The 17,196-nt window shown below is 50.6% G+C and overlaps 1 protein-coding gene across 1 annotated transcript; it reads right to left on the bottom strand.

Moving 5' to 3' along the window:
- Window positions 1–249: 249 nt before the first annotated feature.
- On the bottom strand, window positions 250–16,996 carry SLC38A7 (solute carrier family 38 member 7). The gene is made up of 11 exons (XM_024201270.2): window positions 16,914–16,996; window positions 10,642–11,124; window positions 10,256–10,454; window positions 9,693–9,837; window positions 8,700–8,798; window positions 6,398–6,455; window positions 5,259–5,373; window positions 4,778–4,925; window positions 4,176–4,375; window positions 2,588–2,642; window positions 250–2,438 (listed from the first exon to the last, which is right to left on the bottom strand). The coding sequence occupies exons 2-11, from the start codon at window positions 10,906–10,908 to the stop codon at window positions 2,336–2,338; spliced, it is 1,389 nt and encodes a 462-aa protein (XP_024057038.1). The 5' UTR covers window positions 10,909–11,124; window positions 16,914–16,996; the 3' UTR covers window positions 250–2,335.
- Window positions 16,997–17,196: the final 200 nt, after the last annotated feature.

The raw sequence follows: 17,196 nt of genomic DNA, 5'->3' as shown, positions 1-17,196 counted from the left end.
ACTGTGCAATACTAAAGCACATGCCATTTCACAGAGTAAAATTAGGGTGCCTAAAATTAGTATTTAACTGACACCACATCCACTTTGGTTCAGAGAGCACACCGGCTTAATGACACCCTCGTTGGGAGCTGAACATTTTTAGTATCACAGAATGGGGGGGGAGGGGGGAGGATAACATGCATACAGAGCAAGGGTGTGATATGCTCAGAAGCTGTGCTACTGTAGTGTTTTATTGGCAAGAGTGTTTGTAGAGAGCAAACCTTATAAAGAATTAAACAGATTCCCCTTAGGCCTCCCACATCATCTATACACAGGAGAAGAGAAACATGATTAGAAATGCGTGATTGAAAACAGAATGTTACATTTCATATACTGACCACCACATTGTCGGTAACACTATGCAAATCTCCGTGTCAGTAAAGTTTGGTGTTCCTGGGAACGTGCTTCTCCAGCAGTAGGAACAAACAAGGGACCTGCCTCTGTCCCTGAATGGAGAATGTGTCTATATTAAAGAGTGGTCAGGTCAACTTAGGCTCAATGTTTAGGTTTTATGGTAAAACACAAACCCAGAGTTATTTTATTTATTTTACAAAACAGACCAACAGAAAAGTTTGTTTTTAAATTCCAATGAGAACAGTTTCCCACTGAGATCTAACTACCCCCCCCCCCCCACCACAGAGTTTGCAACCCAGATACTACCCTAACCTCTAAGGCCATCAGAGTGAAACTGACTAAAAACAAAAGTGAAACTGACCAGCTTGTTTCTCCTCCTCCAAGTGCAGAGAAATGCAAACACTGAATAGAGTAGTTAGTTTACTCTGGGCTATTTAGAAATTCTCAGTTTTAATAATTGTAGGTGTTTAATATAATCCACCTGGAGGGCTTTTTAAGTTATGATTTTTGCCCTCACAGTGTCCCTTTAAACCTAAGATTATCAGCCCCGTCCAGCAAACATCCATCCTGGAAGAACAGGATTTGAAATGACAAGAGCCTTTGAAAACTCTGAACCCTAGAATCAATAAATAAATTGTTACAGAGTCATAGCACCTTAACTAAATAGCCATCAAGCCCCCAAATGCATGAAGGGGGAAACATCGGTTTTGTAAACATCACACTGCTTTGTTGGTGCCCAGTGGCATGTCAGGACAGATGTGCTTTGTTAGATTCTTCCCTGGCCCTGTTTCCACCCAATTACAAAGAAGCAAAAAAAGTGCATGTTACAAAATAGCCAATCAGCAGCACCTTCCAGTAAAAATGTAAACCAATCAGAGGCAGGTTAAGTAATCCCCTGGTTGAGGTAAGTGAGAACAGAAAAGACTGACTAGATGAGAGAGGGAGAGAGATGAGGAAACCCAGCATTTAAAAACAAAACAAAAAACCAAACCAAGTGATATGCCAGAAATTTTTCTATAGAAACTAACTTGATAGCCTAGCACAAAGAAAGGAATGCAATTACTAGAGTTCTCCATGAAGCATGATTGAGGAATTGCACTCAAGTGTATTAAAAAGCATTCCTTTCTTCAGCTTATCTGATATCTATTCCCTTACCTTTGAAGCACTCTTACGCATGATGAGACCATTGTCTCTGTCATGAAGAATGGAGTACTTCATTCTCACACATGCCATAAGGAGTGATCATCAATACAAGTATTGTTTCTTAGGGAAAATTTCCTGTGGTTTTATCATCTGAAGCTAAAAACCTGGACATGAATAATTCCTAAGTTCATAAAGCAAGGTTACCAGTTTGCTTTATACGACAAACATCTCACCAGTAATTTCACTATTAGAACAGGCAGTTTAAGGTCTTTTTGTTTGGGAGAGAGGGTTTGCCAGAGACGAGATGCAGTCCAATGTAGTATGGTCTCCTACCCGGGGGGGGCGGGGGGCGCTACTGCCTATTACACGCTGTGAATCCCAGACACACTTTAGAGATTTGTCCCCCAAAAGGGGTAACAAGAATTCAGCGTGGCGCTCCAGGGGCATTCTGCACAAAGGCCTCCGTCCTGACCTCATTCCAGGAGGGCATCGCGCTGTGCACGCCCACTGGGTCAGCGTCTGAATTCTCTGTAGTGAGCCTCTGCAATTCCCAAGGCCTGGGAACCAGAAGCTAAAACAAAACCCTGACTTGGTGCGTTAGACGATGAACATACAACCCTGTAGGACTCTCCCAATGAAACAGACTAACAAAATCCCCAGCAGGAGAGGAATGTGTTCCCCTCCAACCAACTTTTTGGAAACATCAGAAGCCAAAGCAATTTTTTCCTTCAGTCCCGGGCTGTCCCAAAGGAAAAGCTACTTCTAAGGAGGGCAGCATCAACCAGTCCTGTGGAACGAGTCAGGCCATCAGATCCACAAAGATGGCATTGGCAGTGGTTTGTCCAAAGATGAAGGCTCCAAGCGTGACCATAAACGTCCCATAGCTGACCAGCGCCCACCAGCTGTGAATAGAGAAGACAGGTCAGTGTGCAATGTCAGGCAAGGGAAGCCACCTTGATACAGTGTCTGGCTGAACCCCGCCAATGGGAACCAACGTCTGAATCATCTTGCGAAAAGGGAGGGAGAAATGGACGGCAAATTTGCTTTTTACCTGGTTGACCTGGTTTCCTGGATTTCAGAAAGTTTGGCTTGAATCAGGCATAGTCCTAGCAAGGAGGGAATGCAAACAACATTGAACATCAGAATAATCATAGTGATCAGCAGTCAAAAGATTCCCGAGTAGAGAATTAAACAGCCACACCCAGAAGGCAGAGGAGTCAGGAATTTGAGAGAGAGACAGACAAGCCCTCTTTGTTTTTTCTTGACTTGTTCTAGTGAGAGAGAGGGAAGATAAGACACCCATCACCCTCCCAGCCTGGGAGGAGCAGCCAGACTGTGAAGAGCTGTCCTATCAGTGCTGCTAATTCATTAAAGGGATGGAGGAATTCCCTCTGCACCCCCTTCAGCATGCAGCCTCTCCTGTCCCGGAGCATGGAGGACACAAGAAGAACGAACCGGATTCCCTTGCATGGCAGGAGACAGCACAATCAATCAGTACCACCAGGCCTTGCCCTCCGTCCCAAAATGTTGCATTTTATTGCCTTCTCAAAGGGGGCCTAGGAAGGGAAGAGTTCCACCCCCTTTAGAAAGGTGTGCTAAGTGCCCTGCTAACCAGGTGGGGGGGGGGCACTCAGTGCCCCTCCCACACCTTTCTCACCCAGCAAGTGTATTAAGTTCAGGACACTCCCCCCCCCTCCCCCCATGTAGATCCCACAATCACAACTCTGGCTCCACGGTGACTTACCAGTGTGTGGTACACTGTTAACGTCACATGGGCACAGGACCAGGCCTTTCCTCTATGCTACTTCTAATGATTTGGGGCCATGTTTTTTTGGGGGGGGGGGAAGAAGAGGGGGAAGCCAGTGTGAATGGACTTTGGGCCTCCTTTGCTGAGAATTCAGCCCTTGATGTCTCCCTGTCCTTGAGGGGGGGGGGGGGGGATAATGTTTTGTTTTCTGTGCGTGAGTGTGAGAGAGAGATCTTTTCCTGGAACCTTGCCTCAAAGGGGCTGTACGGCGCTCAGCATACTATGGCGCATGGGTGGCGCGTGACTCCTGGATTTGGGGAGGCTGGATGTGAACGCCTGAAGCTCCCTAGAAGTGCATTGGCACCTGGACCATGGCCCTGCCCCCACTCTGCCCCAAGGCCTGCCCTCACTCCCCCCTCCCCAGCCCCTCACCCTCGCCTCTCCCCCGAGGGGAGGAAGGAGCGAGGCACAGGGCGGGGGAGCCTTGGAGGAGGGGGCAGAGCCTCGAGGGGAAAAGACGAGCGGGAGCGGGGCCTCACGGCGGAGCCATGTCCCGGGTGCCCTTTTGGTGGCGGTGTCCCAAAGGCGGCGGGCCAGCGGGTCTCCCAAGGGAGGTGCGCTGCATCCTGTTTGGGGAGGCTTGCCTCCGATCCACGCCCACGCCATGGAGATGGATGGGCTATGGAGCCAGACAGCCTGTACTGATCTCCTAGTGGGAACGGATCTGGAGGAGAACGGACTCCTGGCACATAAACCTCCAGCGTTCCTGTGACGTGTGACCCCAGGGCCTAATTCAGCCACCCAATGAAACGCCGTGCTCATTGTTCAACAGGCTGGCTGCTTTCTGATTGGCTGCCGTGTCATTCCAACCCACGGAAAGTGGGGGCCGTACCCGGGAAGACGAAGATGAAGCAGGCAGCCAGGCCCCCGATGAGAGAGATGACTTTGCCGATATCTGGGATGAACAAGGCCAGGAGGAGAGTCAGGAGAAACCAGCAGACTGTCTGCAACACACGTCGGCGCCTCTCGCGGACCACATCTTCCTCCACCGTTTCCCCCTTGTAGCGTAGCCAGAGCCCCTCTAGCACGGCCCTGCGCAGGAGGCAGAGAGACGGGAGAATCGGGGGGCTCCCTACTGTGATCCCAGACCTCATGTATCAGATCCCAGCTTCGGGATTCCCTCACCATTGATCGGTTACCAGGGACATAGGTACGTTCAGAACAGCAGGATCTCTAGTGGCCTGGGCACAGCCCAGCCTGCCCCTCGAAGACACCATGGCAGCCCAGGGAAGAACCAATCCATTCAGTCTGGAGCGCCCCAGGAGCCACCTCCAGGGGCACTGGAACGGGAGGCTAGGGGGCCATGCCCCCCATTTTTTACCAATAGTAAGGGCGAGCAAGCAGGGGGCCACGGTTTGAGTGCCTATGGCCCCCCCCCACACACACACTTTTAGGGCACTTCCGCCACTCCTGGCCACCTCCCACGCCTCTCACCTGCCGCAGAAGTGCAGGATGGGGTAGGACGTCAGCACGCAGAGGATGATGAAGGCCCGTGCAATGGCAACGGGGACATCGTCGGAGGGGTAGGACAACAGCACATCCTGGTCCACGCTCGCGCCAAACGTCAGGAACCCGCAGATCCCTAGAGGGGAAGAGAAAGCCAGGGGAGGATGCCAGCAGGGGCTAGGGGAAAGATGGGGCACAGGGATTTGGACGGAGGAGGTGGCTGGGTTTGTCCCTGGGGCCCAGGCTCTAGCTGGACCTGGGGTCGGAGTGCCGAATGCACACAGCTGACAGCAGTTCTTCAGCTGCGGTAGCTGCGGGAGAGTTTACAGTGAGTCCAGCCCCGGGGTCTCTCTCTCAGCAACTCCGCCCGAAGGGAAGCTCGCAGCTTCCCCCAACCAAAGTCTTTCAAGAGAACGTGCTGCTGGCTGGGCCCCGTGGGCTGGCCAGAGAACAAGGGCCTTGCTCCTACCTGTCCCTGCGTAGACAGAGAGAGCGATGACCATGGCTGCTGTCACCACCGCTCCCCACGGCTTCACCTCGGGCCGCTTCATACTGTTGAAGACGGGCACGCTGCTCACGTGGCACTGCCAGAGAGAGAAAGAGAGCATGCAAGGGGCTGCTGGGCCAGGCGTTCTGTGCTCCGGGGGGACCCATCGACACCAGCCTGATCATGGGAGAGGAAGGGGACACAAAGGCAGGCAGCCCCTCCACACACTGGAACATGTTACCAGGGAAGGCGACTGAAGCAGAGACCGTAACTGAGTTAAGAGACACCTGGATTGGTTTCTGGACAAGGGGAGCCCACCTCCCAGCTGTTCCTTGGGTTCAGTCTAATTTACCCACCCCGGATCCGTCCAGCACAAAGCCAGGCCGCGTGCTGGCCGGGAAACGCTTGGCCGTGAAACTGACATGATGGGAAATGTCACGGATGGCGAAAGCGTCCCTCTCCCTACTCAGCCCGATGGATGACACTGCCCAGCAAGGAAAACAGGCCAGGGGGCGGGGCAGGGGACTGATGGAGGAGGAGGACAGGAGAACAGCGAATATAGATGGCGTGGCTAAGCGACAGAATAACAATCTGCAAACACTGGAAGGGTGTGAGCGCTCAGAAGTGTTATTCAGCCTGAGGTAGGGGCATAATTTGGAGTACTGAAGTGAAATTATAGGGACTCCCAGGGAAACACCCTGAGCACAAGAGATCTCTCTCTCTCTGGCTGGGGAACAATCTCCCAAGGAAGTGGTGGAAATCCTGTTACTTGGGCCAGTTAGAACTAGACTGGTCACAACACTTGACAAGGTCTTGCAGGGAACAAGCCAGTTCTGGCCTCAAAAAAGGGACTAAGTGGAGCACAACAGGTCATCTCTGTCCTCAGCTTCAATGGTCATTTTAAGACTCTGTTGTTTTGCTGGCATCCTTCACTTTAGGGCTTTACCCCACATCAGTCTGAGGCCCCGGCAGGGGCAGTAGGAGCCTTGGTATTAAAGCAAAGGAGAGCGGGGACCAAAATGAATCCAAAAGAGGGTCAGCAAATGAGACAGATGGACATTTCCTGCTCCTAACTTGTCTTAGATCTCCATCGGCCCAGGTCTTCCTGGGAGCAGCTGTACCTGGAATCCGAAGCAGATGGTGGGCATGGCGTTGAACACGGCCATCCAGGAGGAGGGGCTGCGGAGAGGGAAATCACAACCAGTTCAGATCTAGCTGCCAGCACAGATACTTGGGTTAATAGCAGATCTCAACAGCACATGTACAGTCACCCTCCAGAGGGCATTTGCGGGGTGCACCAGGGCATGCTCATTTCACTGCAGTTCTGCACAGTGACTGGAGGCTTCCCCGCACATGCAGTGGTCAATGTTTTCAAAGGGCACTAGTGATTTTTGGGGTGCCCCACTGGACACCTTAAAGGGCCCTGATTTTCACAAAGTGCTGAGCATCCACCCTCTCAAAAATCAGGTCCCTCTAAAAGTCATCTCAAGTCAGGCACCCCCAAAACGGAGATAAACCTCTACCCCGATATAACACGAATTCGGATATAACGCGGTAAAGCAGTGCTCCGGGGGGCGGGGCTGCGCACTCCGGTGGATCAAAGCAAGTTCGATATAACGCGGTTTCACCTATAACGCGGTAAGATTTTTTGGCTCCCGAGGACAGCGTTATATCGAGGTAGAGGTGTACTTGGAAAGTCACCAGCCACTGTTGAAAATCTTGGCCTGTGTTTCCCTCTTATCCCTGTTTAGTTTGTTCTGAAAATTCTCTATAAGGTACTAAGCAAATATAAGGGAGATTAGATTATCAGGCTAGATCTAAAATCTGTTTGACCACAGTATGGATGATGGGTGCAATGCTACATAAGAAAATCATCATATTATTTGACCAACATAAAAAGGATAGCGAGGCCTTCTTTTGCGGCACACATACAAAGGGGAATACTCAAGGGTGAGGTGGACAGAATTTAATCACCTAAAATGAAATTGGCCAGGACACTTGCAAAGAGAGGGAATTTTTAAAATGGCAACAAGTGATCAAGGCCTCGGTTTTACGTCTCATCCAGAAGAGGGCACAGTGCTCTAACACAAAATGCCGTGACGTTGACTCAAAAGAGCAGAGTGCCATCTAGTGACCCGTTAGCAGAGAAGAGGACCTAATTTGAAACACTACTGGAGACCAGTGAACCAAATCTCTTGTTCTCCCAGAAATGTGCCATAAAATACACCACTTTGTATCTACAGATAAATTTAACAAAGGCCAACAGCCTTTGCCTCCCCGTACAGCACAACATAATCCATTACATTTCATTTTAGCCAAATGGATTATACTTCCATTGTTTTCCTTCATTATTGATATTTGATGTTATTTGTTGTATAAGATTTATAACTATAGAAGAGACCTGTTGGGTATTTTGTCCATTGCCAGATTATTCAAAGCCGACCTGCCTGGAAAACACCCTATATTTTTGCCTGTTCTGAGTGACTATGTTAAGGTTTCCTCTCTAACCATGAGGAAATCCCAGCTTCCCCATAACATATAGCAGCTCTTTCTAGCCCTGATGGCTCATAAGATACCAGACTTTAAAAAAAACAAAACAAAAACCACATTATTCTCATTAGCCTCTTGCCTTAAAAGCTGTCAGAGCAAGAACCCGGGTATAACAGCTAAGAACCCGTCTTCCCAGTTTAAGTATTCATCGCCCAGCTAGAATACTGACTGCTAAAGACTGTGCTGGATTTCAAGTGGGGAAATACAAGCAAGGCAGCAGTGATAACGGGGATAGATACTTGGTGGCACCCAAGGCCAGTGCTTGTCTGATGTACCGGACGTTTCTGCAGACTGTGTCATTTAAGAACCAACAATGCGCTCTGTGCTGTACAAATCAGAGATGGACACAGTCCCTGCCCCAAGGATCTTACAATCCTCCAGGACAAAATGCACTGGGAGACCCACAGGGAACTAATCAACTCTCCCATCCTGTAGAACAGTGGGACAGAGAAGGCACCTGGCTGGCACGAGTCAGCGTTTACACACATTATGAAAGTGGATTTAATTTCCCTGTGGGGATTGGAATAAGAAGCTTCAATTAAAATATATTCATTTAAAAGTTTTAATTCAAAGAGTTCTTAACCATCCAGTTGCAAAGCAAACCCTCCAGAAGCAGCCCCAATGGTGGACTGTCTGCCTGAGCCTGCAGCCAGACCAAAAGAGCAGCTCTTGGAGACACGTAGACCGAACTCATTCAGACCGTTTGCATTTCAGCATCATTAGCCCTTTCACTGCTGATCAGAATCAGACAGCTGCTCTGGGATGGGAGGGGCAGGGATTTCCGGTATAGGGCCACCCCTTTATCTCCCTAATCTAACTTGGGACTCTATACAGCCTGGTTTTGAAGCATGCATGGGTGCCGCTTTCGCGTACCGCGTGGGGATGTGCCCTGGGGTGATCTCCTTGTCAGGCCAGATGTATTTGATGATGACGACAGCGGTGACATACCAGGTACCAATCACGCTCAGGGAGCTGCAAGAAAGAAAAGACTGGACAGATGACAGTGCCTCGCCTCTGCTCACTCTTACTCCTTGTTCAGAGCCTCGCTGGGGAGACTCTGGTGAGCCTGGACAGGGACATCTTCCAACGGCATCTTCCTTTTCCTGGTACATTCCCACGGTTCTCCCAGGGGACCCAGCTGTGATATCCCACTACACCCCACCTAATTCTCTCTCCAGGACCCTGGCTCCTTCCAATCTCCCACCACCACTACCATCAATCCAGCTCCTCCAGTGGTAGCCTTAGGATAAGCCAGCCACCAATGGCCACTGATTTTCTAACCAGAACATCTCCTGTTGTCTAGCCCTGCTCCAAGCAATTAGAGGACCTGGTGGTTAAAGCAGCAGACGCCTGTATACGCCTGTGCTCCCACTGCTCGCTCTGGGGACAGTGTGACATGCAAAGGAAAATGTTAGCAGAGACATATGACACCTGCTTACCTATGGGACCATCTTCATTGTCCCCAGGGAGAAACCAGAGACACAGGGAACCCACTCCCGCCACCCCATTCTCCTACTACGACTTGGTATGGAAGAGCTGGAGAAAGGGGCGCTTGTGATATATTGCCTCAGAGACGTAATTATACAATGCTTTTCATATGAGGCCCTGAAAGCACTTTACACCCCATGTTACAGGTGGGGAAACCGAGGCAAAGAGCAGTGAAGGGACTTGCCGAATGTCACTGAGTTTATTGGCGGAGCAGGGACTAGAACCCTGGTCTCCTTGATCCCTGTCCAGTGCCCTACTCATTGGGCTCTGCTGCCATCTTAGAACACAACTGAACACTCTGGTCAGGCTCAATTGCCTGCCTGTCCCTTTAGCATCCTCCCACCCACAGTTCCGGTTCAGCTTTTCCCAGCCACCCACCTGGCGTACTTCTGGAAGCCAATCTCCTTTGGGATGGAGAGGGGCAGGATTAGGAGGAAGGCTGTAATGCTGATGGTGAACTTGCGGTCCGCGTACCAGTGGCTGCCACCTGCCCCCTGGGGATCCTTCACCAGCGCAGCAATGACTGGTGAGGAGACAAGGGTAGAACAGTGTGGTTGGGGCACAACCAAGCCCAATGCCAACTTCTCGCTAGAGGGCAGATCTCAAACCTGGGCCAGAGAACACGGGGAGGAGGAAGAGGAATGGAAGCTGCTCTGAATCAGAGGCAGGGAGCTCAGAGGCCCTAGCCCTGGGACGCTGGAGGGTCTGGCGAAAGGAACCCGACAGACTGCAAGTCTGTGTGGTAGTCATTCAGGGCATCCCCTCCACCTGGCTCCTGAGGGCTGCCGGGCCCAGCACAGGCTGCCAGGATGGGGCACAGAAAATGCCCGTCACCTGCAGAGAAACAGGCTCCCCTCTGCGCCACGCCCTCCCCCAGCTGTAACACCCTCCCCTGCCTCTCAGGGGGCTGGCCCAGGGCCGGGGCAGCCCTGAGCACTCACTCTTGTCCTGCTGGTCCCCGATGATGATGAGGAAGGCGATGCAGGTGCCAAAGGTGTAGACGGCGATGGCGACCTCACAGAGCACGCCAGGGACCTTGCCGCACACAGCCCACACCACTTCCTGGTACGTGCGCTCGTTGCTGGCCCGCGAGCAGTAAGCCAGGATCACCAGCCCTCCGATAATGAACACCAGCAGGGACTGTGGGCAGAGCAGGGCAGTCAGAGCTCTGGTGCCTCAAGCCAATGGCCCAGCCCACCCAGACAGATAGGCCGAGCCCGGGGCCTACCACCTGGCTCTGGAGCAGTGAGTGGGATCATTTGCTAGGATGTCTCCTGCAGGGAACCCCAGGCCCCCACAGCCCCTCCCCCAGGGCTGCCCGGCTCACCATCTGCAGCGCGATCCCTGCGGCCACGCCGCCCGCAGTGCTGAAGGCTGCAGGGAAGTTGAGCAGCCCAGCCCCGAGGGCAGCGTTCACCACAATGAAGACGGCCCCGAGGGTGGAGGTGGTCCCCGCTCCGGGTCTCTGCCCCTCGTCGCTCTTCAGCCCGGTCTCCACATTGGGGCTCTGCAGTAGCCTTGCCCGCTCCCCGGCGTCCGCGCTCCAGTCCCAGTCTCCGTACTCCCTGTTGATCCCCACATTGTGCTGGGCCATTTCCCCGTCCGGCCGCGCGCTGACCGCTCTCTGCGTCTCTCTAGTGCCTCATCACCAGGCCAAGACCTCAGGCAAAGGAAACACCAGCCCACATCGACTCCATCTGGCCCCAGCCTCCAAGGGGTCACAAAGCAGGCAGACCCATATTCCTGCTACGGGCACAGGTGGCCTTGTCCAGGGGTCCCCAGGCACAGAGTTCAGGCTACTTTACTGCACCTAGAAGAGGAGCATCACCATCAAGCAGGGTGGATAAAAATCAATTATTAAAATAAACAAATAAATAATCAGATTTTTTTTGATAAAATGCTTTTTGAGGAAAAAACCTGTCTAAAGATAGTTTTAATTAAGGTATCTTTGAGCTAGAATGTATCTCATCCTGGAATAGGGATTATAAATTCTAATTCTATAGTATGAGACAATATGCACCTCTACTCGATATAACGCAGCCCGATATAACATGAATTCGGATATAACGCGGTAAAGCAGCGCTCCGCGGGGGGGGGGGGGGGGGGGAGGCGCTGCGCACTCCGGCGGATCAAAGCAAGTTCGATATAACGCAGTTTCACCTATAACACGGTAAGATTTTTGGGGGGTTATATCGGGGTAGAGGTGTATCATGTAATGTTTAAGAAAAGTTTTGTAAATGAGTTCCAATAGTTCATGGATTAGGGACCCAATCTTATGGGGTTTCGGGGGCTTCTGTATAGATTATTTAGGTTAATCTTTCTATTGACCCAATGGGACTCAGTGCTCAGTCTAGAAGATACCATCAGAGATGCTTAGTTTTGCAGTTCTCAAATTGTGGATTTGTGTCTCCAGAGATAACATGCTTGTTAATAGCAAAAATGGCTGTTTTTTTTTTAAGTTTTAATATTTCATTTACTTATTTTAGTTAAAAACAATTTTAACAAAAACAAACCTGATTTTAAAAAACTTGAATGTTTAACTAAATTCAAAAATTCATATAGTAATAAAATAAGCATATGTTTGCTGTTGAAGAAAAAAAATCCAGAATACAGAACGTTGTTGTTTTCGTTAAATAAAACAATTTAAATGTCTGTCTGGTGATGTTCTCCTCCTAATACACCATGGCAAGAAAATCCTCCAAATATTAATGATTAACCTGTTGAATTGGAGATAAGTATGAAGTCACTGGGAGGTGAACTATCTCCTTCAATTATTTTTGGTAAATGAAATAATCATTCATTCTCTGATATAGCTGTAAAATTAATCTGAAAAGTTTTCAAAATAAATCACTTAAAAAATGTATAGGGTGTACCTTCTAAAAATGAAACCTCTCTCTGAGTTGTGAAGAATATGTATCAAGGTTATAACAATCAACACGAATGTACTTTTATGTAGAAATCCATGATTAAATCGAGTCTTCCTGATTAGTGATTTAAATCAAATCCACACCACCAAGTGTATATGAAAATCAGGCTAGACACAGCTGGCTTGCTGGACCAACACTCCTCTTGTACTCTACCTGCTGCTGCACAACTTAACCTCTCATTTAAATGAGACACTGCATCCTGGGTGGGTCGTAAGCAGTGGGAACCCAATCTGGGACCTTCGGTTCTTACAGCTTGAGCTTCTGCTGCCTGTGCTAGATGGCCCAGCTCTACTGTCACCCGTGATAAGGATTTTTGCATGCCATCACCACAACTGGTCATCTTTGTCTCAGCTGACAGACCCAGGGGTGGGACAGACAGAAAGAGAGCTCCTGTCTCTGAACAATTGGCCCCTCTAGGTCAGAGTTGAGGCACAGTGGTGAGCCGCTTGCACTGCTCGCGTGGTCTATGCTGCACCCGCCGTGTGGCTCGAGAGAACTTCAAGCCGCAGGGCTGTGAAACTGGTGCCTGGTCACTAAAATTAATTCAAACACACACGCACGCATGCACACACACACGGCTGTATTTCAAAGCCAACTTCCTTATTTCCAACCCACATTTCTGCAAACACAGCAAAAGCCTTTGTCCTCCTTTGGGACAAAGTTCAGGGCAAGACTTGAAGAGCTGCCAGTTGGAATGACAGGAGCGCAGAACCAAGCGGAGAGCACCTCAGGATGCCCCACGTGTCTCCTCTGCTCAGCAACCGCCCAGGGCTGCTGCGCTCTCCCCGCCCCACCAGAGTTACCTGCGGGGGGGGGGGGGGCATGGGGTGAGGTCTGTCCGTCTCCCGCTGAGCCTCTCCCACGGCATGTTCGAGGCCCGGGCAGGGAGCAGGAGGAAGCCACTTTTCACGCTGGCTGAAGCTGGCCACTCCGGGTTGCTGACTCTGTGCACTGCAGTGGCCTGAGAGAGCACCTGGCTGGGGCAGCGGCCTGGCCCACCGGAGCCTGGCTGCTGGGTACAGGGACAGAGCGAGCTGGAGTTCCCCCTCCCCCCCGGCACATTTCCCCCCTGTCCCCAGCAGACGGGGCGGGACGGGAAGCAGAAGGGGCGGGGCGGGCCACCCCCTTCTCCTCCCCCCCCCAGCCTCTCTCTCAGGTAGCCATCAGGCTGAACAGAGCTGTGATCCAGGGCAGCCAGCATGAAAAGTGCCTAGCCCCGGCTGCCAGGGACTCACCCTCGCCCTCACCCCTGGCAGGCCAAGCAGAAATCCGGAGGGGCACTTCGCTCCACATCCCCCCTCCCCCAGGCATCGTCTATGGCTTCTCACACTCATCACAAAAGGACACCACAAAGTCATTGCTAGGTTGGGGATCCCCCCTTTTGTGTAAGACCCTCAGCTCTGGAGCTCAGAGATGCACAAGTCTATGAAATCCTCCCCTTACACTAAGAACTATTGCCAGTGCTTAAAGGGGACACGCAGAAGGTAGTGGCAAGAGAGGAGACTGTAAGCTCTCTGGGGCAGGGAGCATCTTTTTGTTCGGTGTTTGTACAGCACCCAGCACAAAGGGGCCTGAGTTCACGTCTAAGGCTCCTAGGTGCTCCAGTTCACAATAATAAAAGAATAATAAATAGAGATTATGCCCTTGTTTGCTTCTGTGTGCTGAGGAAAGGAGGCCTAAAAGGTCTATTTTTCCATTAGAAATGCAGATCTTGTTTTCCATTTCTCTTGGAAGATTCTATGAACTTGTCCTCTCCAAGTACCAAGGAAGTAAAACTTGATTCATTGAAAGAGGAAGTGATTTTTTTTAGACTGTTTAAAATCTTTTGGGTTTCGCTAATACCGCTAAGTCAAATACCCGACACACAGTTGGGAGGAAAGGCATCTTTGTTCAAGATGCAACTTCTCTAACCCCTGAATCATGGCTTGAGAAAGCTGCCAGTCTGTTGCTGTAGGTTCCTCCAAAGATCTCTCCAGCAAAAACAAGGAAAAGAAAAATTAAAATTCCCCAAGGGTTAAAAAGCAGGAAAGACAAAGAAAAAAAAATCAAGAGGGCACAAATCCAGGTTACTTTTAATCACAGACGTATTACTCACATGTCTGCACTGGTTGCTTTGTCCCCAAAGCTCTGTTTACAACTGAGCTACACTAATTACAAACTGGTCATGATGCAGAGAAGCAGCTTGAATTAGGAGTTGGGCTGCATTTTTCCTCCCTTCCCCAGCAACGAGGGCCTTTATACTGTCCTTCATCAGCCCCACTATGCAGAGTTACTGGATTAACCCTGATAGTATGAGGCAAGAGATACTTCCCTCCTTCCACCACAAAACAGTAATGACACCAATTGGTGCAATTCAGAGCTCCACAGTATATTTATTCAGCTCATTTTAGTGCTGATCAGGAAGCAGGGAACATGCAGACAGGAATGAGGAGCAGACTGGAGTTTGCCCTATCATGGGATCATCAACTAAGACCCAAGCATTAGTAAAATAAGCTACCAGCTTTGTCATCCAGGATCTTACTCGCAGTGTAACTCAGCCATGCATCATCAGCATTATAGCACGGGGATTAGAGAAAACAAACCTAAACCATAAAATTAACAGGCCAGCAGTATTTGCCTCAAACCTGTTAGTGGCTCCTGATCTCTTGGGGAAGCAGTTAAGTACTGAGTCAGGTTAGACCCACATAAGTGACTTGGGAAGGGCTCTACGGGGAAAGAGGATCCTGGTTGTGGGCTGAGCATTCTTGTGGGAGGAGCCTGAGGAGCAGCCACACCTGGGGGAAGGTATGAGTTGCTCTTTATGACCTCCCCATTGTTTTCTTGGTTAACAAGGAAAGTGGATGTCTTCAAACACTACATACAGCGTGGAGCACTTTTGAGCAGCAGGTTGAGAACAGCATCTCCTCACACAGTCCTGAGATTGACGTCAAACACCTCTGTATGATTACTGAGCAAGTCACCCTTCCAGGGTGAAAGCCAGCTGAGGGCACACATATCCAAATTCATAAATAACTTCTAACCTACTATGTAGTTAACTAGTGGAACTCACAGGTACAGGACAGCACTGAGATATTTTTCTTCTGAAGCTTATTAAACTAGATACATACCTGGACAAGAACCAGGGTAGGGTAACTAGGAAGTAATAATAAGGGTTATCAGTCAACATTTATGGGTATAAAACAGATTGCCATCTAGGGTCTGGGTGAAATTTCCCCCCAGGACCAGGTTCCAGTTATTGCAATAGTCATCCAGTGAGTTGAACTAGCAGAGCAGATTCCCTTGCCTTGCATACTGCAATATCCATGCTGGCAGCAAACTTCATAATGTCAGGAATAAATGTTCTCCATTCCCGACTTATTTCACACTAAACCCTCAAATAGCATGGCGCAGTCCATCAGGTGTAGTAGAGGGTATCAGCCCTTCCTATGAAGCAGGTGGCATCTGTCTCTGCTTACAGCCAGGAGGCTCAAACTTCATTGAACCTAGATGGCTAGTCGTAGAATGATTCCTATGACTCCATCTGGAAGAACGACACTGCCTGCAGAAACTTTTAAACCCTTGCTTCCACTGCAGAGCTTCCTTGTGGGGAGTCTAACCCTGAAATCTGCTGAAAGCAGGGACCCTGTAACCAGGAGAAAGACTCTTAGCTCCATGCCCTACCCTCTGCCACTGCTAACCCTCAGCCACAGCACAGCCAGGCCACATGCAGCCTGCAGTAGGAAAACTCCAGCCAGGCAAAACACAAACATACATAAGAACGGCCGTACTGGGTCAGACCAAAGGTCCATCTAGCCCAGTATCCTGTCTACTGACAGTGGCCAATGCCAGGTGCCCCAGAGGGAGTGAACCTAACAGGTAATGATCAAGTGATCTCTCTCCTGCCATCCATCTCCACCCTCTGACAAACAGAGGCTAGGGACACCATTCCTTACCCATCCTGGCTAATAGCCATTAATGGACTTAACCTCCATGAATTTATCCAGTTCTCTTTTAAACTCTGTTATAGTCCTAGCCTTCACAACCTCCTCAGGCAACCACCTTTCGCACACCAGCCTGAAAAAAGAGCAGACCCACTAGCATAGAAAATGGGGACAAAAGAATGGGGAAGGGCAAGCAGAGAGCCTGCACCAAGCACCTCACAGGGAACAGTAATCCTCATTTTATGGTGGGTGCCAGGATGGTTACGGTCCAATGTCCACAGCGGGCAGCTCCACCATGGGCCCTGCAGCAGCATCGATGGCAGCGGAGGTGTCACATGGGTGCATCCACAGGAGGTGTCACATGGGTGCATCCACAGAAGTGTGTGGGTGGTGGTGGGCTCCCAGGGCTCTATTTCAGCACCGAAAGGGAACGGATGAACATATAGCTGCTAGAGAGCCTGTTTAGCCATCCCAGATGGGGAGGAGGCCACTACCTGAGGGCTCCTGTACTGATGCCTACAAGGGAATGGGAAGAAGGGGTGGGCTAGGGAGCCTGTTTTGATACCTACCTCTGCAGTGGGAGGGAAAGGAGGGCTCTATCATACCGGGGAGTTGGTGCATACGGGCACCGAACCCCTCTCTGCTGGCCATTGGGGCCGGGGACTCCTGTGCTCATTAATCCACCAGCCCCCCCAAGCCCAGCCACAAAGCCCCCCCCCCGGAATCGCACAGCTTCCGCCCCTTACTCATACCTGCGGAACGGGAACAAAAAGCCTCCCACAGTCCCACTCCCGCCTCTGAGCACCGGCTCCGAGCTCCTTAGGCAGCTGATTAACCACGTGCAACCCAGCTGGCGTCACCCGGCGCACAGCAGGCTGGGAACTGTAGTTCTCTCCCAGCCACAGCTGGATCCCAGCTGCCTGCCTGCCTGCCTGCCTGCTCCCTCTGTGAGTAATTTCCTGTTTCGTAACCCAGCATTAACACTCAGCAAGATTTAGGTTTTCCTTCTCCATTTCAAGGCCGTGAGGGTTCCCA

The sequence above is a fragment of the Terrapene carolina genome, unplaced genomic scaffold (genome assembly GCF_002925995.2).
Source record: "Terrapene carolina triunguis isolate 2854851 unplaced genomic scaffold, T_m_triunguis-2.0 Scaffold130, whole genome shotgun sequence".
Taxonomy (NCBI): domain Eukaryota; kingdom Metazoa; phylum Chordata; order Testudines; family Emydidae; genus Terrapene; species Terrapene triunguis.
Note: the sequence above shows the minus strand (reverse complement) of the source record. Positions and strands in the feature narration are given on the sequence as shown.

What these genes read in the sequence shown, in the direction of transcription:
- SLC38A7 (XM_024201270.2), bottom strand. Translation starts at nt 10,908, where the DNA reads ATGGCCCAGCACAATGTGGGGATCAACAGGGAGTACGGAGACTGGGAC. An exon ending in GGCTTCCAGAAGTACGCCAG is followed by an intron (nt 8,799 to 9,692) that starts GTGGGTGGCTGG and finishes TCTTTCTTGCAG; the next exon opens with CTCCCTGAGCGTGATTGGTA. An exon ending in CCATCTGCTTCGGATTCCAG is followed by an intron (nt 5,374 to 6,397) that starts GTACAGCTGCTC and finishes TCTCTCTGGCAG; the next exon opens with TGCCACGTGAGCAGCGTGCC.